The 26,246-nt window shown below is 33.8% G+C and overlaps 1 protein-coding gene and 1 long non-coding RNA gene across 5 annotated transcripts in view; both read right to left on the minus strand.

The window, feature by feature from the left end:
* The window catches only part of Kdm3 (Lysine demethylase 3), a 210,375-nt gene that overhangs the window by 121,593 nt on the left and 62,536 nt on the right, over positions 1 to 26,246 (minus strand). For 2 of the 3 annotated variants that reach the window (XM_073076468.1, XM_073076467.1), the window contains exons 4-6: positions 25,023 to 25,244; positions 15,988 to 16,072; positions 12,859 to 12,926 (exon numbers count right to left, since the gene is read on the minus strand). In XM_073076468.1, coding sequence (XP_072932569.1) covers positions 12,859 to 12,926; positions 15,988 to 16,072; positions 25,023 to 25,244 — 375 coding nt within the window. Of the gene's footprint in view, positions 1 to 1,288; positions 1,311 to 12,858; positions 12,927 to 15,987; positions 16,073 to 25,022; positions 25,245 to 26,246 lie in introns of those variants that run through there. The other variant, XM_073076470.1, reaches the window with a different exon arrangement.
* Positions 17,561 to 22,555, minus strand: LOC140744801 (uncharacterized). Of its 2 annotated transcripts, none has more exons than XR_012102589.1 (3): positions 22,205 to 22,555; positions 20,522 to 20,784; positions 17,561 to 18,190 (listed from the first exon to the last, which is right to left on the minus strand). It is a non-coding gene; the product is annotated as an uncharacterized LOC140744801 (long non-coding RNA). The 2 variants fall into 2 exon arrangements; XR_012102588.1 differs by having other exon boundaries at positions 17,561 to 17,693; positions 22,205 to 22,553.

Genomic DNA, 26,246 nt, shown 5'->3' on the forward strand with positions numbered 1-26,246 from the left:
GCGTTTAAAGTTATAGCAACAGCGACGTGTTTAAACTCCATGTAGGTATATGTGGTTAGGTCGTGTGTTGTCAGATGAGATTTATTCACGTAGCCCGAACATGCGGCGGGTGGGCGTACGTGGGATGTAGACGCTTCGAGTGGAGACCGCCTCTGCGTTGTTGCGTCTACCCAACTATTTAACTACGTATTTGGAGCGTTATTACCTTTCACGGAAATATTTTTACTCGCCCGTGCAACAATGGCGTGAAATATGCTACCACCTGCCGCTTCAACTTAACGTTTACGTAACTAAAACGTCGTGTTAACGTATACATGTGCGTTTCGTTCGTAAGTCATAACACATGTGTAATACAAAGAAAGGTCCGCTGATAGCTTTTAATTCGAGCATTATTAAGAAAATAGCTCTATACAAAAGATTCCAATCAAGGAGTGAATGTTTATAAATAGCGTCTCCTCGGCCGCGGTCGCTTTATAATACCGAACAAAGGAACAATAACGACCAACAAAGAAGTTAGAAAAGAACAAAAGCAAACATCGAAGCGAGTCAAACGAGCTGTTTCCTTCCATGGCGATGTAATAACAATAACAATATGGCCGACTTTTATGCGTGCATGCGTCGAGTAATGATGCGCGCAACTGATCTAATTCCGGGCTCGAGCTTTGCTTATACGTACGAATGTTTTTATATCGAGAATTAATATACGCAGCCCCTCAGAATTAACGGTCGAGTAATCTGAATGTGGGAAATAGGGACGGAGATGGATATCCCGCTCAGGTGGGAGAGAGAGCGTTCTTATCGGGGTGTGGCTATCAGTTGCTACTTTGTATGCTCTGCGAGCACCGGCATAGTTGCACGCGACTGCATAATAAAATATATGTATATATCATACAAATGTGTGCGTTAAACGGTGGAGTTCATGCTAATAAGCATCACCAGGCTTGTTGCAGATTATATTGAAGCGTAACATTACATTTACAAGATAAAGATGATAGATACCGTATACATAGGTATAAAGCGTATTAAATGTGTAATCAACGTCAGTAACTACTAATTACCTAATTATATAAATAACTTGTTGCCTGTAATAAAATTCATTATTAAGAAAATCTAGCACGCGTCTAATGTAAATAAAATAAATAATAAGGAAGTACATATAAATAGCGGAGTAGCATAGTAGAGTTAGATAGAGTCCAACTACATTAGCATTGCAGGTGCGCTACATTGTAAATGTCAATGACCAATGCTAGCCGCAGTTGAACAACAATGAATCATGTAAAATATGTACCGGTGCCGGCGGCGTCCGTCGCTGCGCGGTCCACACCGGCCACAAATCACCAAAATCACTTCACGACGTCACGCGGAACATTCGAATTTCGTGAGACATGTGACGTTGGTGCGGTGAAAGGTAAGATGCGTTCCGTAAACCGTTCGGAGTAACGAGTAACCGAACGTAGTGGTGCCGGCGCGAGAGAATGGCGCAAACTGGAGCCGGGAGGGGAGCTCCCCGCGTCTCCCATCTGCCCCCTCCGCCCCCTACCGCACGCCCCGCCCGCGCCGAGCCGTCGCGGCCCGGCCACCAGACACAGTCTTGCATAATTAATTAGACTTCACACTCCCAGTCACACACATACACATTGCACCTTCCGCGCAACGCAAGGTCATCGTTTTTGTTACACATATTGGTTAATGGCACACAATCACTTTTAATTGCATCGATGAATCACTACGTGCATTTGATAAATATGCAGATTGCGATCAGTTAACGGACTTGGTACATTGTATTCACAGGCTACACAACCATGAGCCGTTAGCGTAGGTTCCAGTGTAATAACTAGAATATGTGTTTTTATCAAAACATTAGGCATTAGTCAACTTTATTTTAAGAGTTGTCCAGACAGTTATCTTAAAAATCTATTTCATGTTCTTTTTAAATAACTACGAACCTATTTATTTTTAAACGTCAAAAGGCATACAGCATTTCAAACAACTTTTATGATAACCAGTCACGACGCTAACTCATTCAAATTTCATAATACGTTGTCAAACAAAACTAGCTGTCATCCAGGTCAAAACGATTATTAACCTTCAAACAAAACAAGAACAAAGTAAGTAGTGAGTGGCACGTTGAAACAGAGTCTTCGTCCCCCGAGGGGAGAAGTGGAAGGGGCTGGGTACGCGGGCGAGCCAGACGAATCCCGGCATCCCGCACTTGTCGCGATCGATATCCGAATATCCGTATCCGCTGCACGGGAACTCGCATTAACTAACTCTCTTGATAGAGGTGGAAAGTCGGCCGATGTTGTTACAAACTTTACCGATTACGCTTGTAGGACAAACTCTCCCCCTCTTTACTCTAAATGAATCAACAAAACCGAGACCGAATATAACAATATTGATACTCCGCACGCTGATAACGAAGCTTATTGTAACGGAAGCGAATGTAAACAATTACAACTAAACATATATTTACGACATCAATGTGTAGACAGCGTAACGGAGTTCAATTTGCAAGCAAACATTGGATTAGTCTCCATGATGTTACTTTATTGGTTTCGTTTAATTAAATCCCGACAACGAACAAGGGACTTCCTTCTTGTGTGGAATTTTCTGATGTATAATATCATGTAGTATTAGCTACGGGTAGTATTTAATTAGACGTTGACGCAAATAGCAATTAAGTGTTAGCAGACGTAATGTAACTACTGCAATTCCTTTAAACTCAGACACAAAACAATATTCATCAAAATTTCATGACACTGCACAATATAGGGCAGAAGGTAAATGAAAAACCCACAGGTCGTCCGTCACTATAATAAGGAATGACGTCCCTCTCCCGATGATAACGGAATAAAATGCAAATACCAGCCATTAATCATTGTTACATTGTGAAAGAACCGACTCGGGGCGAACAAAAAACTTTTATTTATTCCACTCGAGTCCGCTGACGCCGGCATATTCGTTATAAATCGAAGATCGAACTGATATCGGGATTAACTTTTTAATACAGTTAGTGATTAATGTTCGAATAGACGTTCAAATAAAGCACGTAGGTACAGTACATTGTTGGTTTATGAAAAGAAAATTGACGCGTCTCGTATTAAAGTGAAGACGTGTAGACACGAACGAAGAAAATACATTAGTAAAAACAAGTGTTCCCGGAGCCAATTCTTCTGTAATAGGAAAAGTTTCAATCGATTCCCGCGGTGAGTCGCTCACGGAACACATGACGAGTATAACAAATCTTAATGTCTTATTTCTCTGCTAGTACGATTGTTTCATAATTTTAAAGACCGCAATATTTTTATAATCACAATATAAACGTGGGTTTATGCCATCAACGATTAAAGATAAATTTATTAGAATTAGCCACAAGGTAGAAGCGTAGTTTTTGGCGGCTTTCCAAGAGGAATGGTTTCTCTGAAACGTTATTGCATTTGCGAAGCGAGATGACTTCCTTTGCGTCTGTCTGTTTGGGTAATCCAGAACAGAGATAATTTATTCGCTGCAATACAATTATAATCTAAACGCATTTTGATTCATAAGCTCAAGCAAACGTACCTAAAACATTATATTACTGATGTGCTAAAAGTTGATTCCCATAGTTACCTCACTATACGTGGATCAATGAATAGCAAATAGCTATCGTAGCAAGTGTATGTTGCAATTCATTGAATGAATGATAGAACAAACGTAGAAAAGTTTATTTCGTAGTTAGTAATAGCGAGTTGACATGCTTCATAATAAATGTATTGCTTCGTGACTCGTTGGTTTTTCCAAGAGGATTTGATGAGCAATAACGTCATTGGTATCTATTTAAAAATTGTAATCAAACTTATATAACGTAGCCACAAGCCAAGTTTTAGAAATGAAACTACCAAGGAATACTTTGCTAAATCTAAGTAAGAGCTTTGAAATGCCGTCTTTGTAATTGACAGCCTCATTTCGGCAAAACAATTTCAACAATATTAGTTCTACTTTTCCGGAACACCTGCGCCAAACTTGCTGGAAATGCGGTTCAAGAAGTATTTTATTATACACTTTGTAGAGTCTCAGCTACTTTTCCGTGAATCTTGAATATTTAATTCGAGTAGAGACTACTGCCCCGTATTCTGCTTGCTAACGAAAAACTTATCATTGAAGATTAAATTTAAAGATATTAAAGACGGTAGAAACTGCCTTGGTGTCTGCTGTGGACAGGACTGAATGTGGTAAAGTACTCTTACACAAAACAATCTAAATTATTCTTTAAAGATAGTAAGCGCATTTGTATTTGTTAACAGGGGTTAAAGAGCTGAAGTGGCCACTCACAATCAGGCTTAACATCCATCACATAGATAGGAATTAGGAGGGAAAATGCAGATGAACGATTAGAGTGCTTCAATGTACTTTGCGAAAGTACAATCAACTCAGCATTTATAATGCTTCTGTTACGATGTCATGCGTAGATTTCGCAACATGAATTGTTTATGGATTCTAAGCCCGATGCTTTGTCTTCGAGGAGGGTCGCTGAACCAGACAAATTGCCGATGAGAACGAGCTCCCCCTGACAGTCGGGATGCAATGTTCGGCTTAATCGCATTATTTTGCAAAATTTACGTCCAATTAAATTCTCTTCGCTTGATATTTGCGTAGACATAAATAAGCCTTATTTATATTTTTAAAGTAGCAACGAGCAAAATTTATTGTTACTGTTAATTTATTGTTGCTGTAATAGTAATTGTCACGAAATCGCGAAAGCGTAACTCTTTATGACGTAATTATCACTGTGATATAAAACAGCTAGACAACTGATAGAAGATAGCTAATATAATATTCTAGGAAGATTCAACATAAATAATAGGTACATCATATCATTACTGATTGGAATAATTTAATGCCATTAATTTTCTAGCATTGAATTTTCTCGGAAAGCCGGCACAGAATCTGATTGGGTTGGCAAATATGAACAGATCTGAATTATAGTCGACAGCAGTGGCCGCATACGGAATGGCGCTATCGGCCATTGCACGGAGACGTGACTTACATGTAAATGTACTGTTATATGATTTAGGATTAGCTTTAACGTGTAAAATACGATAAACTTAATGTTAAACGTAACATTTATCTTCACGTTCATTTTAATACAAAATGTTTGCTTTATGTAAGTAAATCTTGAATTACAACAGGTTATTACTGCTATCAAATTTAATATTTTAATTTATTGCCACATAATGTTTTGAATTCCCAATTACCTAAAGATATATTTTATTTTTACTGACCAAACCCGCTATGCAAATATCTTCAAATAAATAGTAAACGTATAATTACAGAGTTACCTACCTACTATGAATATTTATATATATTTCTTCATGAATATTCTTTTCTGTCTGTAAGAATAAAGGAGTATTTATCTAAGAGGAATTTGTGTTCCAATGTACAAAACACGGTAATGGATCACTGCGCAAATTCCTTTGTCTTCGCTTCATATTAATTGTATTCCCTTTGTACTGTCTACATTTTATGAATAGGGTGATCCGTTTCTATTGTGAACGTATTAAATCTTCTTACGTCATATTTTAATACTTATAAATTGATGTTTAATGAAAATATAAAGTACACATTAAATTATCGCACAAACATTACCTGTTATGTATATACCAATTCTCATATCGTTTCCATTGTACTTTCTCATATAATCTTTATTCTATTAATAGACAGTCCATAACTTTAAATATATCTTTATTAAGTTACAATTTATAGACCATTCATCTGAAATTGTAATGAAGCCTTTTGCAAATATGTAAATAAGGGTCTAGTCTGACTTATATAAATAATTTAAAGAGTATCGTAGTTATGCCAGATCCTAACTGACCTTGCTCGAGGTCAACCTTGAGCGCAAAAGTCCTCAAGTCCTTGAGACTCGGTCTTGACTATTATATCTGCTTGTAAAGCTTTTAAAAGCTATTTCGTAACCTTGAATCCTTATTGAAATAATACATTAAATAGCGTATTAAGAAAAAGCTCCTTAATATAGGTAGGTCATATTTAAATTTCTTATTTGTGGTCAATTACTGAGTAGATTACGTACCTATCCAAAATAACTATAACTCACTGTTTGTATGTAGGTATGTATCAGTAACAAAAACTTAATTAGTTAAATATGTACTTAAATAAAAACTTAATGTTCTCGGAAACATGAACTAAGCAAACGGCAGGCTAGGTATTAAATTTTGTAACTAATTAATTGAAATGTCCTACAGTTAACATTGACTTAAAATATTTTCCTTATTGAAATAATTTTTGTTTATCGAATTCGCTGTTGTATTTCATAGCGTATAACTGTAGTATTTCTCGTTAGAAGTATTTATACAAAATACGATAATGTATTGCCATGTAGGTAATACGCCCATTAGACAAAGATAAATTAATGTAACTAAGCAAAAATTAGCAAAGTGCTATTCAGGATGGGGAACCTATTATTATTTGTGGGGAAAGCCGCCATAGTAATACATACTAGGATATTTTGTACAAAATTAACTAGTAACCTCTTTCAGTTCAAAAAACAGAACGTGACAGATATATAAACTTCAGAAGTATAATATGAAACGAAGGATTTTTTGTGTAACATTACTTAGAATTTGTGTACGATTTTCGCCATATCCAGGAGGTAGATTTCGTTATCTTCTTAATCGAACTTTTTTACTCTGAAACCACTGACATTATAATAATAATTAATAAATCTGATAGTACTCCACGTAAGTGTATTAGTATTCTACTACAATCATGGTCCAGCGAAGTCCTTTGAAAAGTGACGCGACATCGTGCCAAAAATAGAATCAGGCTAGACATGTTTATGAGCTAATACTGAAAGCTAATTATCTCTACTTGTGTACTCCGAGGAGCCGATCTAATTTAGATTTTCACGAGAAGTTTTCGAAGCGAGTGTTCCACTTGCATCCAACTTTGACACTCCGATTAATATTAGTTCAAAATAATGTTGGAGAAACTAACTGACTTATTTTACTGTCACATAGCAAGTATATAATATCATGACTGTGTAACAAGAAATTATCACGTTTCAAACCACAATTGCATTGCATCGTCTTTCCTCCTTTCTCCTCAGTTGAGCTTACAAAAATGCTAGTTTAGAAATTAAATTGCAATGCTCAAGAACCTCTTAACTTTTTTGAAATCAACAAATTCTATAGGATTGTCCTTAACAAAAAGTAATTGCTTAACATTTTCTTCCGATTTTTCAAATATCCAATTATGATCAAAGATGAAAATTGCTAAACAGAAAACAGATTTCTCTACAATCGAGAAACGATTCATGTTTTATTTCGATTCTGTTTACATTCATATATTTTGGGACTTGCCGCGATTGAATAAATATATCCCAGTTTTATATCTTGCTATTGTCACCCAAACAATACTGTTTGCTAGGACTTTCCATCGTATTCTTGTCGTCAAGGTGATATCCTTCCTTATTACCTCCTAAAAATAAGTTTCAATGTAAAATCGGTGTTAATATTAGCAGTAACCGACATCTTTTCTTCAGATTATTTGATCACTGTTATGAAACATCTTATTACGATTTTCTATCGTATCTTTATATCGTCATTTATATGCATTTTGTAGACTACACAAATTCATGACGAATATATGATTTACTTTTCTTGTTAGTAAATTGAATTTAATTCGAAATACGTATGATATTGCATATTAATGTCTGTGGTAACCGACAGATGTTTTCTTGGGACTAGTGTGGAAAACCTATTAGTCATTTATTCCGTATTTAGCTGAACCGGGCGCGGTGGCGTCCAGGTTAAAATCGGTGCATGCGTCACCAGCCGACGACCTGCCGCCACGTACAACTAACCTTAGTAACAACTGCAATAACATAAATATGATTTGATACTGTATATCAAAAAAATCAAATATCCAATTTTTGTATTCAAAATAGGTTATTTGCAGAGCTCTTTTGAATGTGAATACATCTACCGCCACTTCACAAGGTGTTTCGTTATGGAGAAGATGCGTTGAAAGAAACATATATCTTTAAAAAAATGTTATTTGCAATATACAACATATTTAATCGCATATAGATCTGTCTGAACGTTTTTTTACAAATAACTAGATTTATTTGAACAACAAGGATTTCAATAGTTGAGCATCGGAATTGTCAGACATAAACTTTCACAAAAATCCAAGTATTGATATATTTAAATATAAATAATAATTTGTGACCTTCATTGGCTTTTGTCCTGATATTGGTTGTCTTAAAAATACACGAGCTGAAATAGCAACGGAAATAATGTTTTCCACGAAAATACGGAACATTTCTAGCAAAATATTTGTAGCTGACCCGGCAAACTTTGTACCGCCTCAAAATCTATTTATCAAATATATTTCATATAAAATATAGCCTATGTTAGATGAAAGATTTTTTAAAATCGGTCCAGTAGTTTTTGAGCCTATTTATTACAATCAAACAAACAAACAAAGTTTTTCTCTTTATAATATTAGTATAGATGAAATCAATATAGATTGTGCTTTGCAAAATCACATTGTAATTTATTTGGAAGCTCTTGAATTTAAGACATCTATTTCAAGACAATTTACCAAACGTTTTACCAGACAAGAGTTGAATAAAAAAATGTGAGCCGTCACGGGACGCCTGGCAGATGTGAAACATCGACATTATTTTGTAAAAGTAATATGCAGAAAAGAACATATTGTGATAGGAACTAAATATGTCATAATGATAATTAATTTTTTAATGTTCATATTTATAACAAATAAGAAAAAACTTTCGTGCGCTGCACGCCATCAGCTGATTTTGAAATACAATTCTGTCAGTCTTAATAAATTTATTCTCTGAGAAGAATGAAATTAAAATTAATTAATAATTTAAAAACATTGTATGCAATGAAATTTATGTGAATTTTAATCTACCAAGATAGTAGATTTTACATTTGCTGGCGCTCAAAACACACCAAATATACGCGTGCTTAATGCACAGATAAATGCATACTTTAATTATAAAAAAATATTTAACTTACTGATGACTTGATGGTGTGTCATAGTGTGATTTTGCTTTCTTTGCAGGAGGCTGATCATTTTCACTCCCTAAATTATCACGGTCAGACATTTTATTATTAGAAAAATAATTTGTTTTCAAGCATTGATCTATAACCTGAAGTTACGCCGCAAGCGGGCAAAACTTGAAACATACAAAATACGTCAAGTGGTGTAAAACGAGTTAAAACGACTCCAGTCGCTCTCGCGCGGCGTAGTAATACACACTAATGTCACTGAACACGTTAAACGTCATTATTTTGAATTTTAAGCCTCAAAATGCCTTCTTGTGCAATGCGTAGATGCAAAAATTATGCTCGAAAAAGAAACAAGCTTCATGGAATCACCTATCACACGTAAATAAAGAGAAATTATTAAATTTTGTTTATTAATACGCTTTTTTTTCGTGTTCGATCCGCCATGATTACGTGAGTAACCAGAAAGAGACAAAGTATGTTTTTGTCAATGAAAGTCATAGATCAACAGAACAGAAGTGACATTTTATTGAAGCTCACGATGTTCATATGTCGTATGTTATAGTTTAAGATCCCACTGCTTAATTTTTATATTAGTGTGTTTTTAGTCAAAATATAACTTTTTATAGTTTATTTTAATAAAATAAAAGCGATATATGGGAAATTCTGTATCCTAATCTCTAAATTTTCTTCGATACCTGTGGTAAATAATAAAAAATATTACCATAAAATTTATATAGGATAGTATACGGTATTTTAAAATTTCTTTAATTGAATAAATTAACCTAAACATAATTTAATAAACAATCTTTGTATAGCCAGAAATTAATCCTCAAAAAGACCACGGTAAGATTCGAATCTTATATATAAAATTCGCATGTCACGATGTTAGTTACTTTACTCCTGCGAAACGGCTTTACTGATTTTCATCAAAATTTATATGCATATTCAGTAAGTCTGAGAATTGGCTACTATCTATTTTTCATATCTCTTAAGTGATAAGGGTTGTTCACCCTTAACATTTTTTTTATTTATATGGCAACACAATGTTTGCTGGGTCAGCTAGTACATAACATTTATAAAATGTACACAACTTTGCAATTAATGGTCGTGTGTAAAATAAAACTGAAAATAATAAACATAAATTAGTAAAGATACTTCGCCGCCTTGAAATTGAATGAAGCCACAAACGGCTTATTAGTAAGTTCTTTTTTTAATTCTTGACAAATAAAAACATTTTTTGAGAAAATTTACAAATAAATAACTAATACTGCGTAATTTACATAATAAATAAATAATTATTTCAAATATTTTAGGGACATTTTAGCACGGAGACGTGGCAAAACTTTTTTACGCAACTATTTCAATTCTCAAAACTGGGTACATTTTCTTGTTAGGAGTGAGTAATCTTTACTAATCTATGATAATAAATATAAACAATTTTTAAATCGTATATTTTAAACCAGTCGATACATCTGTATAGATACATTCTTTCAAATTATATATTTATATAATAATAATTTGTTTAGTTAAACTGTACTATAACATTTCTACGTAAACGATGTACTAAAACTATTATCGACAGTTTTGGACATTTTTTACCTTCTGTTCCATTATTTCATTGTCTTTGACAAGCATGCGTATCAATGGGAAAACCACCATACGTCCCGTTTTTAACGGGACAGTCCCTTTTTTCGATGCTTCGTGCCGTTGTCTCCGAAATGAACCGTTGCCATTGTCAATTAAGTAACAGTAAATATTATAATTATGAAAAAAACATGGGGTGCTCCATTTATCAGTTTTCATAAAGCGCCCCACATTTTCTGCACAATTATACTATTTACTTTTCCTTAAATGATTCCTAGATTGAAAATTATTTTCTACTTTTTAGTTAATTTTATCATAAAATCGTGTTTTTTATTATTTTTAACTATATTTTTTCAAGTAAAAAGTATTTGACATAAAAAAATCGATGTCCCGTTTTGACTGAAGTAATCATTGGTCACTATATTCCATTGTCAATATTTACGTTTGCGTACACTTGAAACGCAAGGTCAAACACTAGTTGTCTTTTTTTATCACATTGTTCTAATAGCTCTGTCCCTTATAGAACATTTGTCTATGTAGTTAAAGGTAAGCGTCGCCACGCCAGAAATCTTTTTTACGTGCGGCTATAGATGTTTCACATCAAAACTTTAAAGCCACACTCAAACCTTATCACGCAGTTGTCAACAGAGTAATAAAAGTCGAAAATTATGCCAGCGAGTCAGTCACCTTGACGGCTCAATAGGAGATCAATGTTAAAACGTTTCGCCCGCGATCTTTTTATGTCTCAAAATAATATTTTTTACAATCCGCACCGAGTCAACACCCATACCAAGGTTGTTTACTTTTTTAGGGTTCCGTACCCAAAGGGTAAAACCGGAATCCTATTACTAAAGCATCCGCTGTCTGACCGTATGTCAGAGGACTCTATCTCTGCAACCGTATTTGATTGGCACTTGAATTTTTACAGAGTATGTAAAACGGTAGTCGCTATAACAACAAATACTAAAAAAGGTGAAAATAAATGGCCGTCGCCAATGTCGCCATACAAGAAACTGCTATTTTTCAACGTATTTCGCTTCATCTATTGTACCGTAATGGGTAGATACTTCATATTTTCACAATGCCTGTATTTCAATGGCTGCTATAATAACAAATACGAAAAATAAAAATTGGTGGCACGGAACCCTCAGTCTGCGAGTTCGACTCGCACTTTATCAATTATTTAGCGTACACATGACCAAACTAAGGATAAACAAGACCGCTGGAACTCGTCCGAACGATAAAAACAGTTCAACAAAACATTCATTATTAAATTCGATGAATATTTATACTTGGTGTTTATTATGAGACAGACGCAGAACAAAAACTTGTTCAAAGGTTATAGGTACTTAGCCCCGTGTGGTTCTAAATAAATTATCGTGATATTATGGAAAATAACTTTGTTCTTGTTATGTTGATATGGCGATCCTTACTTATGATAATTTCGATCTTTGATTACTACTCCTTCGAATTCGTTTGTCATCGAATTTTGTTAAGACTCTTGTTCTATTTTGAGTAGCACATTAATATTATTAGACGTACAAGTATCAGCATGGTGCAAAGATATTAAATATTAGTTGTTTATCTTTCAATATCTTTGGTGTGGTATAATATTACGTGCTTCAGTGATCGTAACACAGTAACTGGTATCAATCGTAGCAGTAGGCAGTAACGTGTATTACACAAAAAAGTCACATTAACTTCAAATAGGATGTAGATTGATGTCAGACCTTGAGAATTATATTGTGTCTGTTTTGTCAACCACGACAAGTAGCGCAAGAAATTGAAGTAGGAGTGGGACATCCCTAATCAATCGCTACACTACACAGTACACAGTCATACGAGTAAATAATAAAATTATAAATAATAAATATAAATAATCGCTCGATCCAATATTTTTCCTATTAAAATCAAAGATCATTATTATGTTTTTGTATATGTATATTTTTCTGGATTTACCAGGTTATATGAAGTAATACGGGCTCAGCCAAGTATTAATTCAGGTTGATAGTGTCGAGTGTGCTGTGTGTAATGTTATGTAAGGTGTCATTATCACTGTCTAATTGAAGAAATTACATTATTATTATCAAAGATCACATTTGATATTATTTTCATACTAGACATTGACAAATTTTCATTTTTGGTAGGTAAAAAGGGTATCAACTGATTATTATTACGAGCGATAGAGCCTATGAAGTATTCGAGTTACTAAGTACTGTTTGAAAAATATACTTACTTGAAGGTTGGACCGTGATCGTCGCGGCATCACGCCGACCACCTCTCCTCGCATTATCGACTCGATAACTGTAAGACAATTAATTATTTCAGTTACGGTTTAGTAATTAAGCCTTTAAATGTAACCTAAGAATAATAAATTTGAATGCTAAGTATACATATAATTCATTAGATGACGTCTGTATGTACTCGTATAAATCGAATAAATCGGCATTTAAATTGTCGACTCTTATTGTTACTACCCTGATTGTTGTTAATCTTAGAAATAATTCTATAGTGACCCGTCATTAGGGAAGGGACAGTAATAATAATAAAGCAATAATAAAAGCCTAATTAAAATACACATTGTCCAACGCAATTAAGCCTTAAGTTTCGAATAAATTTTACAAAATAATAATTTTTGATTTACATATTAATTATCATGTTATGATAACCCACATGTGGATTGTTTTTATGATATCATTATTATATTCAATGTCAATTTTAGCGCTTATGACTAAAACGTGTTTGCAATAAAGTGATGATCACATTTATGTATATTTTAAAAGGTTCAATGAAGTGAGGCATCTTTATTCAATTAGTCTATAACAGAAACAGGCTCCATTTGCATAAACGTCTTGTGAATATTGATTCAAGTGTTCATTTATTTGAATTTCATGTTTATTCAACTATTTTTGTGTTGTCTGAATGATGCATAATACGAAAATTATCAATAGGTATTTATCGATACGACCGGTTTTATTTAAATATAAAATTATGTTTCTTAGTTCGTATAAAATAAATGCACAAATAAAATCTAGAATTTTACATGTTCATAAAAGATTTATAAGATTTTACACACGTAAAGATACAAGTGTTCAGATTCAGGGTAGATAAAGTCCATTATTTAAATTTTGGACAGGAATCGAACAGTCTATATGCCAGATAGAGCCTCTGTGCCTTATGCCATATGGGTCAAGTACATCTAACTTACTCGTGTTATTCCCAATAGAGTAGTTTCAGTCTTATTAAATGTCTTTATTCAAGGTCTTATATGAGCTCCCGACTCAAAACGAGGTCACAAACTCGCAACTGATTTAAATTACCATTAACTCAAAGTGCTTGAATTACACGAGTTTCATGGAACTTTTTGGTAATCGAACTAAATTATCAAAATTTTAAAAACAGTGAACGAATGTTAATAATAACCTTAATATAAATCGTTTTGACAGTTGTATAAATAGAAACAGTGACTGCACATGCCACATAAAAAGTAGGCACTAGATTATAACATACAATATGCCTATGTGGTGTGTTACTTTTGTTAGGCTTCGTGCATCCAATTATGCATGCAGTAAGCTGTTCTCCCGTTACAATATAACAAGATGTAACACGTGTGTTGCGTAATGTTATGATTATTATTATTATTGGTCAGTAGATTGTTAAACAATGGCTATAATTACATGCTAATTAAGTTATTTAGAGCCAGGGATTCGGAACGCGAGTAATTTAAATATGCACATGAAATTACCCAATTTTGTTACCAAGGCAAATTTTCAGTATTCCCAAACAATAGCTATAAATGATGCCAAGATTACTCACACTTCACACATTATTAAACAGCCAAAGTTATTTCAGAAAATGTTTCCTGAAATATGTTTATATCATGTGATAGGTACATTTTTCTGTTATGTTTTAGGGTATTTAGGAAATAGGTTCATTTTAATATCCTAGTTACCTACCTATATACAGATTTCACAATACAATTTTCTGATACAGATTTTCACAATATCGGACACGTACAGCTCTATGATTTCAAGAGTTTTAATGTTTAATCATATAGTTTATAACTCAGTTATACGAGCACGAAGCTACATATCATAACATTAGCGTTTATAAATTGCCCTGTAATTATTAACACAGTAAACATATCCCATTACACGTACGTAGATTCTAACTGCATTGTTGGCATAATAGCGGTTGTAAACCTGAACCGTGATTGCTTTGTTAAGGTAATTATGTTTCAGTTTTAAATAACAACCTAAAATTAGTTGGCAGGGGATGTTAAATGTTTAGTGTTATTACAATATACGGGTATACAATATTTTAATATGTACTAAAATGTGATAAGCTAACAATATGATGTCGGTGTCAGATGTGTTGCTAGTTACTAGTGATACCCTCGTGTTCTAGAACCTATGAAACGTAATTAAAACAAATCAAGGTACATAGATACTAGTAAGTCACAATTAAAAACTATTCATAATCGTTACATGCACTCGTGGAAGAAGACTTTTATTATACTTCAGAAAAAGCAAACAAAAGAAAATTATTGATAAAAGATTTTTGAATTACGTATCGTATACAAAACATATTAGAATGTATTCTGGTAAAAGGTAGTTATTTCGAAGTCACAGTCAAAGAGTTCAAAAGAGAAGAGTCAAAGAGTGAGCAACAATTCTATTGTAACCTAAATTTAAGCAACTTATGCCTTAATATATTATGAAGAGCAAAAAGGGATCACTCAGTCCCAATAAAATCTTATTCACAAAAAGGTTTCTCAAGCGACGAGATGTTATAATGGAAACTCATTATTGTGTAAAAGTATTCATGAATATGAGCATACAAACCATTGAGAGCTTTTATTATACTTACTGATATAGTTTAGGTATTACAAGTGTATTTTATTTAAAGGTTATTTTGTCAGGATTCCAGTGAAATATTAAACATTTTTTATGTTATAACAATTCTATAACCAACCTCAAATGACATACGGATCTATGCAGCGGTAGTAAATGAGAAGTCAGTCTAGTTAATAATTTAAATAGTAAACAATAATAAGTATTAGAGTTCTATCTGATACCGAATACAGATGCGTGGCCGATTATGAACACTAAATGGTCAGTTACCAGATCCGCAAACCTGAGCTATTAACCGGTTTATTGTTCTGCACTGTACTGTACTGATATAAAGCAGAAATGGGTGTGGCTGGCTTTGCTACACCATTTATGCAAAAACACATATACATTGCTTCAGTTATGACCTGTTTAGAGAACTTCACCAAAATCTCCTTGCTCAAAACGTATATTAAGCATTCCTTACTCAATTTCATCTCAGCTTACCAAGAGAGGATAAGAATTTAGTAAATTACCTCCATCTCCGAGCAGCCTCATCTGAACAAGCGCTGGATCCTCGCTATGCTCCTCGAGGACGGTATCATCCGTCACAGTCAACTCCTGTACAAGAAAAAGGTACATTTTTAAACTCAATTTCTTAAATGGTTACAAAAACTCGGTAACAAAAAGTTTGACGGAGATCTAACGAATAGTATAACAAAAAATAGGTTACGGTCGTTTACTTAGTTCGTGTTTTTATCGATTTTAATCTTTTATAGTAACAGTTATAAAATATGACTAACTCGAAAAACTAGGTTCTCAATTCAGTACATATTTTATATACCTACAATCTACATCTATTGTAGGAAATTAACGGAATTTCATACATAAAGCGATGTAAGATGAAAAACTTGCTATTGCTAATTTTATCGTTTTATATATTGAGTGTGAGTAAAAGTTAGTACCTACTTATTGTCTTCAAAAACACTTCTTGGAACTATAAACCCCTCGGTACATGAATGATCAATTTATTGCGGATAAAAACACGAGTTCGGTAGGTGTTTTGTGTTTATAAGTAAACAAGATCCTCCGTTCCTATTAAAACTTTCTCACGCCAGCCGACGCCAAGAAAACGTAAAAACCGCAGTCTGGTTTATGTGGCTTTCATAGCCTCACATTAACTTATTATTTAAGAATTCCTCGCCCGGAAGTCTCAAAGTTATTAACATTAAAAAACGATACGACTCCTAATTACTTCCGATGTGTTCGTAATTTATTCGTGAAATGGAATGGTACTGCTTCTATATTATGATTTAGGGTGATCGGCCATTGCTACTATTTTTCGAGCATTAGTTAACTTCTGCGATTAAGTAGTCGTTAAAGCGACTGTCATAAAATAAGCGAGTGCAAAGTAGCTTCGCGACAACATGGTTGCCTGAATTATTCAAAATGGTGGATATATTTTTGTCGAACATATAGTAATTATGTTACGTTACGTTAACTCGTGAATAAATATTTATCCGCATATACCATTTGGCATAAACAAACATATAAGTCAGTCAAAAACCGCAAACCTTGGACAGCAGGCATCGGTCAAAATATTCCGTGGAGTAAAGTTGTCGATAAACATGTCGTCGAGCCAAGAGGCGAAGTTTGGCGCAAACTTCGAGAAACAAAGAGAACTTGAAGAAAGTTACAGTTACTTGGGTAAACGGGAAGGGGGACGGGGGTTACTCAAAAACTTTGACGTCTTGGACGAACCAACTTCGCTACTCACTAATTCGCAGTATAAATTTATTTAACGTCTCAACTTTTTAACTGTAATTACATGGCAAAGTTCAAGATAGATTGAAGTACTTCGTAACTCAGACAACCAGGCAACGAGTTTGATGTGAAATTGAAATCGTTACGGCTCTCTTTGTACCTACACGTTTGTATTTTCGACTTACGTTTTACTACCAAAGATTACTTTTGTGTGAGTGAGTATTTATCTTGCAAAATATTTAAATTATATTATACAAAGACAACAATTAATTACCATAACAGTAATTTAATTAACAGAACATATGTAATGGAGATGCGAATTACTTGTAAAGATTTATTGTACAATCAAACAAACTTACCAAGTGTAGTTCGATTGAAATTATGCTCCTAGTTGTCTCGTCCGAAGATGATCATAGAATACTGACTGTTAGTTAGCTCCCTAGCACTTACTAACGCCACATAAGTTTAAATAATCTTTCTGAAAATAAAAATTCTGCATAATCTGTACCTCGTTGTCTGTCACGCGCTGTCATTACGTCGAGCTGTCATTCAGTTTAAAGTTGTAAATATATTTTAGTATAGGAGTAGCATACAAGTATGCCGTCCACCGGATGTCAAGTGGCTACTGCCGCCCGTGGACATCTGTTACTACACTTAATTGATTCTACAACTTTCGGGAGCAGGTGTAATACCTGCAGGGGAGGGTGGGACTGATCATCTTCGGACGAGACAACTAGGAGCATAATTTCAATCGAACTACACTTGGTAAGTTTGTTTGATTGTACAATTATGCCCTAGTTGTCTCGTCCTCGATGATCATAGAATACTGACTGTTAGATGTTCAAAGACCTGTTGTAGAATCAATACGGACAAACATCACACAGCTATGAAATAAATACGCCACGCAGGTGCTGACCTGTGTGGTGGAACGGTCGCTGTACCGGTCGGAAACGCAGTGTTCAATTAGGAAACATCCTGAAAATCAAATAATAAATTCTGTTTCAACTCCGCGCTTCCATTAATTCTTCCCTGTGTGTGTTTATGACTTCTTTACTTAAAAAAGAACCAATTATAATAAGATAATGTAGCATAATTCAGCATCTTATACATTCAATACAAAAAAAAGCACAGTACTTATAAAATAAATATTTTTCGACTTGGCGGTGGCACTGCCGTGGCCCCAGAAGTCTTATCTATTACATAAGTATATATAATAAATGATAATATGTAACAACACTTATTGCATAACTTTTGATTGCATAGATGAGGCAATCTATAGCACAGTGTACTAAATGATACCACCAAAACGGTTCAAATGGACCAAATGTGGTTCCTTATGAAACATAAATAAAATATTTAAAATATTATTATATGAATTTGTTTTTTTTTTTTTTTTTTACAGAATCCAAACTTCTCAAGTTTCATAATTTTATGTATACTTATCATTTATATTAACTTGATTGGTAATAGTGGAGGCTAAAGTATGTAATATTTTGTCTCGAACTAAAATAAATATAGTAATCATTTATATTTTCTCTGCATTTCAAATGTTTATTGCTGCAGTAAGAAGGCTATCCACATATAGGTACTATTAAAATAATAATAATAATACTGTAAAGTATCACTTGTTAACATTTGTTCCCAATTTTGAATACAAAAACGTCTATCAGGAATGCTCCCTGATACCATTTTTCTTTTTCTTTTTTTTTTTTTTTTTTTATATTAATGTAATGTTCTACATATATATACTTGTATTACACGTATGTGAATTTCTCATTTTCTCATTTGTTCTCAAGACGGAGTTATTTGAACGCACGCGGGATATCGGTGCGCTGGATCCTTTAGCGATTTGACACTGTGGGATTCAGCACAATTACCCATGGCGTTTTACAAATATAAATTTATATATTTATTTATTATGTACTACCTCTATATATATAATATGTATGTATATATTTATGTACATATATTTACATAAATTGTAATTATAATTAAATATAATTTGTAACTGTCGAATTAATATAAACATTGTATATATTAATTAAGTGATATATATAATAATATATATCACGAAAAAATCACTGTGAACTCATCTTATGCTCAGCTGTATGAATAAATATGTAATTATTTTAAGGGATATAATTGGTTAAGACTCCAATAATATTTTAATCAAGGTAAACAAAGGTTGGATATCTGATAGGTTACCCTGAATTCCAGTTTCTTTATTCTTTTTGATTTTGTCCTATAAAAATATGGAGACATAGAAGATAATATTTCAATGTTGTAAATATTATTGTGTATACTTTTGACACTAAATATTTTATTTCATTCCCATTCTGTATGACCTAAGTAGTTCCTTGATATAAAATTTATGAATGAATTTATATAATTCAAAAATGCCTTGCTTTTTTCACCAAATTTACTTAATATAATCCTTAAGATTATGCAAGTGTAGGTGCTGTATTCTAATAAAGCATTTTATCCACTAATTGCTGTGGCATATTATTAAAGTCATCTTAACAAAGGATTTCAAAAAGAAAGTAAATTTATTTAATTTATTGATATATATATAATACAATATATATTTAAAGATAGCAATTATATGGACTGAATTTCAAGGAACTTACGTTTCCTTTAAATGAATAATTTTATTTATTTTTGTTGACACATAATTGTCAAGTATGAAATACCAGGCTATGATATTTATATTCATAAAGGTACATAACAAGTGTATATATGCTATACAAAGTCAGCCAATAATAATAAATAAGCAATAAACTCTTATAAAAAACTGAACAAATTTTTATATCAACAAACAAAATTTATATCAAATGATGTTCTTATTACTTACTTACTAGGCAACATGTCACTCCTTCAATAACACTAGGTTTATTACTTGGCAAAAATAGCCTTAGGTAACAGTTTTGTATACAAAATATATTATCACATAGTACAATATTATGTAAGTCTATGCTAATTAAAATTATTTATTGAGCAGGTGGCCTATGTTAAAATTTGTTATGTTCAAATATTGAAATAAAATTAGTTTCTTTCTTTAATTTAATATGCGTATGCATTGTATTACCATGTTGCTGTTAAGCTAAGGAAACAAATTGTAAAGGAATAGAATGGTTGACTTGTGTTTTTTCCTTAAATATTGTTACTTGTACATTGTTACCGAATGAATGTTATCTATTATTTCCATTTCTCATTTTAGAGGGAAAATATATTCATTCATAGGTCAGCATAATTAAGATGGTAATCATGCCATCAATGGTATGAATCAAATTTGATATTTATACATACCAGTCTTGTACAGTTGAGTACGGTTAAGCATTGAGTAACTCCGGAATGGATGCCTGTCTTCCTTCCTGTGTTGAGTTGCAGGTTGGTTCAATCTCTTTCTTGCCATCGTCTGGACACTTGTATAGAGAGGTCCCCACTAGTTTAAAGAACTGGGTTAATTTTAGTTTTTGGTATTTGCTGTACAATTATTAAGTCTTCATGTTTGATGTAAGTCATCATAATATTAAAAAGTCGTCTGCTTCTCTAATAGGAGAAAAACACCTCTGAAACATAAATTTTTTAGAGATATAGGAAACCATATTTTATTTGTGGTCATGGTTACCTAAGGTACAGTATAGGTACTGTATAAGATACAGTATAAGTACTTTGCAGCAACATTATATCTGTGATGATATAATGTAAGATTTTGTTACCGTTGTGAACAACTGCAATGGATTACACCCCGGGATAATACCCACTTGTTTGTTAATCAATAATGAATGAGTCTCGTTTCATTATGGATTCAATAACCCACCATCATCACAGAATTGAGCTTTGGAAACTATATCTATTTTTTTTTTTTTTTAATGTGTTTCCCCAAATACTCTAAGTTATTCACCAAACATTCGGTCACAATTCTTCTTCACAAATCTTCTATCCCAATTTCTATCCCACTACTGGGTACAGGTCTCTCCTCAGACTGAGAGAGTTCTTGCATAGTCCATGATGAAATAAATCCTATGTGCCTTATTCACAATCTGATTAGTAATATTTTTGTCAATAATTAAATTGCTTCATGAATAAGTTTAATTTTAGACGGGCTATAAATTTCATGTCGTTTCCAAGTATTTCAGGTATAAATAAATATTTGTTATGATAATGTTAATACTTTTTCATTATAAATTGTTCACTTGAAATTAATGTTATAAGTAAGTTATCAGGGCTTTTCATTAGCCTAATCAGTAACCGTTCTTCATTTATTGTTGGTAAGATTAATCTCCCCTGCAATTCTTATAGAAACATGATTCAAGTGCTCATACCAGCTGGATCTTGGAAAGACACATAGTGGTCCTATATGGAATATTAACCACTGTTTACAATGAACAGTTATTAACTGTCATTTATTACATTGCTCTTTAGAACTAAACAATATCACAATAGTTGCAATAAATGTATGACCATGATATTCCTTGCGAATATCCATGGCAGCTTAAGCAAGTTTGACCATGATATTCCTTCTGAATATATGGCAGCTTAAGAAATGATCAGAGAAAAAACAAAGATCAGATAGGTCGGCTTTTGAGTTTTCAAATGTTTTGACACCGCCTCACCCCACAGGTGGGCCTGAGTGTCTATCAAATGGTATATAAAGCCCATTCATTTGTTTTGAAATATTTCAATGCCGCCTTACCCATCTGCTGGGCATAAGTGTCCATTATCTGGGACTTGGTACATCTCTGAGCTCCGAGATGTACCGACACGGTCACACGGTCACACAATGAAGGTGAGCCTAAGTATCCATCAGATATGTTTCAAACCCTTTTTATGAAATCTTTTGACGTTGCCTTAACGTCCATCTGATGATTTTGAAGGACCGTCTTTGAGTTTTGAGATGTTTCAACACCGCCTCATCCCGCAGATGGGCCTGAGTGTCCATAACAAAACACAGAATTGGCGGGAACATAATAAAGAAAATAAACTTACCAATACATTCCGGAACGAACTTGTCGTTGTCGAACTCGCACAAACATTGCCCGTATATCCGCTCCGTCCGTATATCCATTGAAAATTCTTCTTGTTTGGTCTCCAATCGTCATTTTTTAACATAACACTATATACATTATACATAAAATAACATATTTTATATATTATTGCGGTGACAAACATGTGGCGTCGTTAAGCGACATAGAAAACGAATGACAGCTCGACGTAATGACAGCGCGTGACAGACAACGAGGTACAGATTATGCAGAATTTTTATTTTCAGAAAGATTATTTAAACTTATGTGGCGTTAGTAAGTGCTAGGGAGCTAACTAACAGTCAGTATTCTATGATCATCGAGGACGAGACAACTAGGGCATAATTACGTGATATTTGTAACGGTTAAATATGAATACCTAAATAGTTCAGTAACGTAAATGCTTCCCGAGTAATGTTGAGTAATCGTGAAATTCCGACCGTTGATTTATAGCAGCTACTTTAATATGAGTTGTTGAATGATAGCGGGTGTCTGGTTTACGTCATTTGCTAATAATTTTGCGAGACGTCTGATAAATATATACATGTTAGCGAAGAACGCCGAACGTACGAAATATAATATTATACCCACTACAACAAATTTCTCTGAAATTGTTTCAAGTTTCGATACATAAACGAAACTTCAATACAGCTCGTCCTCAAAGGAGAGATGAAAGAAAAACAATAAAGTGTTTCAATAACGCAAAACAACAAAGTTTGTTTAGCGAAGTTAGCGAAGGGGTGAACGCCGGGGGAGGCCGGGGGACGTCGCCACCTGACGCCGAGGGGGAGCATCAATTGATACAATGTGATGTTTAACATTAATATACATCACAGCTCAAAGGAGCCCCTACAAACAGGTAAATAATTAACGCAACGCAACATAATTGGAAATTCAAGGGAATTATAATTGATACCTACAACTATTATGCTTATTGAACAGATATTAGCTTCGTGTGTCAGTTAATATGACTCTTTGACTATCCTAATGGAAACGTGCTATGTTTTGTTCTCAAAAACTAAATAGTACCTATATGTATAAGCCAGGTTGCCTTGGATTCCAATTGAAATTAACCGGTTGTCCATGACGCAATAAACCTTTATCTGTGCCAGGTAAAACACAGACAACTATTCACTTAATATGCAATTAACATTATCATTATACACTTAACAACTTTGCGCACGTACGCGTAATAGCGTTTATTGGCACAAGAACATAAAAGGAAACATTGTTTATCTTTATTATAAAAATTAAAAACATTCATATATTTCATTCGTGAACTACTTGCTAGTGACATACCAAAACCGGGCCTATATACTTAAGTCTGGAAATAAAATATGTATTTAAACTGGTATTCGATACGATATATTCATAGTCGAGACAGAACGAGATATCACACAAAAAGCCGATCAATGGCCTCACTACGACGTTAACAACGGGGTATATTTATTATAGCAATTTATGCCACATGGTCATAAAAATTAACTTGGATTGTTTGATATTCTGTTAAAGTTTTAACAAGCTTCCAACCTTTGACCAAATTCCTTTATGTAATGTTTACCGACCGATGATCAAGACTAAACGAGGATTTAAGTTTTATTTTAGGTAGTAAGCGAAAAATACATAAAAAATAAAGACATGAATAAACGAAAAAGATAAATTCAATCTTGCACGGACAAATCGACGAGTCGAAACGAGAATCTTAAGAATAGACTCGTATTCAAAACTTGAATGTACCTAAACCTGCTTCCGCGGGGCAAGTTCCCTATCCTTACAGGTGGCACGTTCGCGAGTTACACATGCCCTTATATATTGAACTTTGTAACCGGGCAGGATGCCACCGCGTTCAGTACTCCAAACTGGTTCCACCCAGAACTTCCCGCTTCGGATCGTAGAATGCCCGTACAGTTACCCTCGCACGTCTTAAATGTTATCCTATCTACTTGTTTATTAACCACTTCCTTAATAGGAAATACTTGTAAAAGTATCAAAATACATTCGTTTGATGGATATGTGAAACTAAATAATAACGTACATTTGGTAGTACAATGACGTATGTGCAAAAAATCGTTAAATTATGTAAAAAAAGACTTAAAAGTGCCAAATTATAAATGCAACATTGACTCTCATTTAATTAATGTCCCTCATGAACGGGAAATCCCTTATAAAAGGGAAGCACTATCAATGTTGTATTGAGAGGGAATTAAAGGTAATAATTCTGAATCAAGATTCAAATTATTTTTTGCCGAGGGCATGGTATTTATAATTACGGTTTTGTAATAAAAGGTGCGACATGTGAAATATTTATTTATAAGGATGTTTGGTCGACAGGCTACAATGCATCAGGTTTAGCCGCCCCTATAAGGAAGTGGTAAAACATGAAGATGCTATTTCATCCTCTATATGGGTTGTGGTTAAGGTTCCACTCCTCTTTATATCACATTCAAATACCAGTATAATTTAAGATTGCATTAAAAATCATTTTCTAACGTACTTTGCACGACGAGCGAATAATCGTGACTTTTGTAACTAGCTTAGTTTAAGTACCTGCATCGGGTTGTAAAACTGTAATAAAATTTGTTACAGTTTATTCTCGATATTTGAAAAATGTATTTATTAAATCAAATCAATCATGAAGATACAACCAAAGAAGGGAACGAAAATACCTTTTCACTTTCAAGCAGAATTTTCATTCTATTGTAAAGTCGTAAAGCATCTCTACATCTAAATCGCAAAATGATTAAGCATGGTTATGAGTCTAGATAATGGAATATGGAACTTACTCCAGTATGTTCATTGACGCCCACGATGACCGCAGTGTACCATTGCGTGGCTCCAGCTGCCCTGTACACCTGGGCCCGACAGCCGCCGAGCACGGACGGCGTGGTCGTCAAGATACGCTGTCCATCTTGTGTTGTACGCCAGTCTGCTGCCTCTGCTGCTAACGCGGATAATGTCGCCGCGTCTACGCCAGCTTCTGAACCAGCTAGCCTTGGATCCCATTCCTGTAAACAATCATAAGCTTAGGTAACGCCGTTTAAAAATGTGCAATTCAGAACGAATATTCAGTCCACCGCATGGCAAGTGACCATTGCGCTGATAAACATATTTAACTTATAATTTCCAGATAGGATTGAATCTGCCTGAGATCGGTCACAGATACCTAATATCCCTGAAGACTAAGTTGGAATGCCTCGTAGAAACACTTAGTTTCTCCTTTATCACACTCTTTAAACCAAAACACAGCTGCGCTTTACACTACTGTTATGGGGCAGAAATATATGTGACTACAGAGCCTTCAAACCCCGATTGGTTCTATCACCTTCTAATACTTTATCATATTGTGCTCATTTCAAACTTGCAATTGACTCTATTACAGTAATAGGCGCAATTATTAGAAAAACGTTATTGCGCCATTAGAATAAAATTACTACTCGTGATCACGTATCTACTTGACACAGTACATGACGTTATTTAAACCTCACGTTTTATTAATTACGAGTATGTATTTCCATTCAATGTAAACTGTACTACGACTCGTCTCATATTCATAGCTATAACGTAACTTGTAACGCCATCTGTTATCGTGTAGGGGAACTAAAGTTAGTAGGAGGGACGTAATTACGCTAATTTGAGCTCTTATTGTGCGTATATCACTGAATTCATTTAAATCAAATTTTACAATATCCTAAAGTAGCTTAAAAGACATAATAAGCTGGAAAAGTGTCTCTTCATGGATAGCCTGAGAGACTGAAATGCAATACTTTGGCGTTGAGTGAAATAAGTGAACCTATCAATACCAAATTATGTAAGACATTATTTATAAAATTGTTGTATTGATTCTTATCATTATTTTATCAGAAACATTTTGAATACATACTAAGACCAGTAGTCAATCATCAAGACGCAGAAGGGATATTTAAATTAATTATAGGTATAGATTACAGCCTGACCGGGATTAAACCCGGATCCCACATAAACGACCGGCACGTTAACCGCCGCGCAAC

This window comes from Epargyreus clarus, unplaced genomic scaffold (genome assembly GCF_041222505.1).
Source record: "Epargyreus clarus isolate Ecla_fem2 unplaced genomic scaffold, WU_Ecla_fem_2.2 ptg000009l, whole genome shotgun sequence".
NCBI lineage: Eukaryota > Metazoa > Arthropoda > Insecta > Lepidoptera > Hesperiidae > Epargyreus > Epargyreus clarus.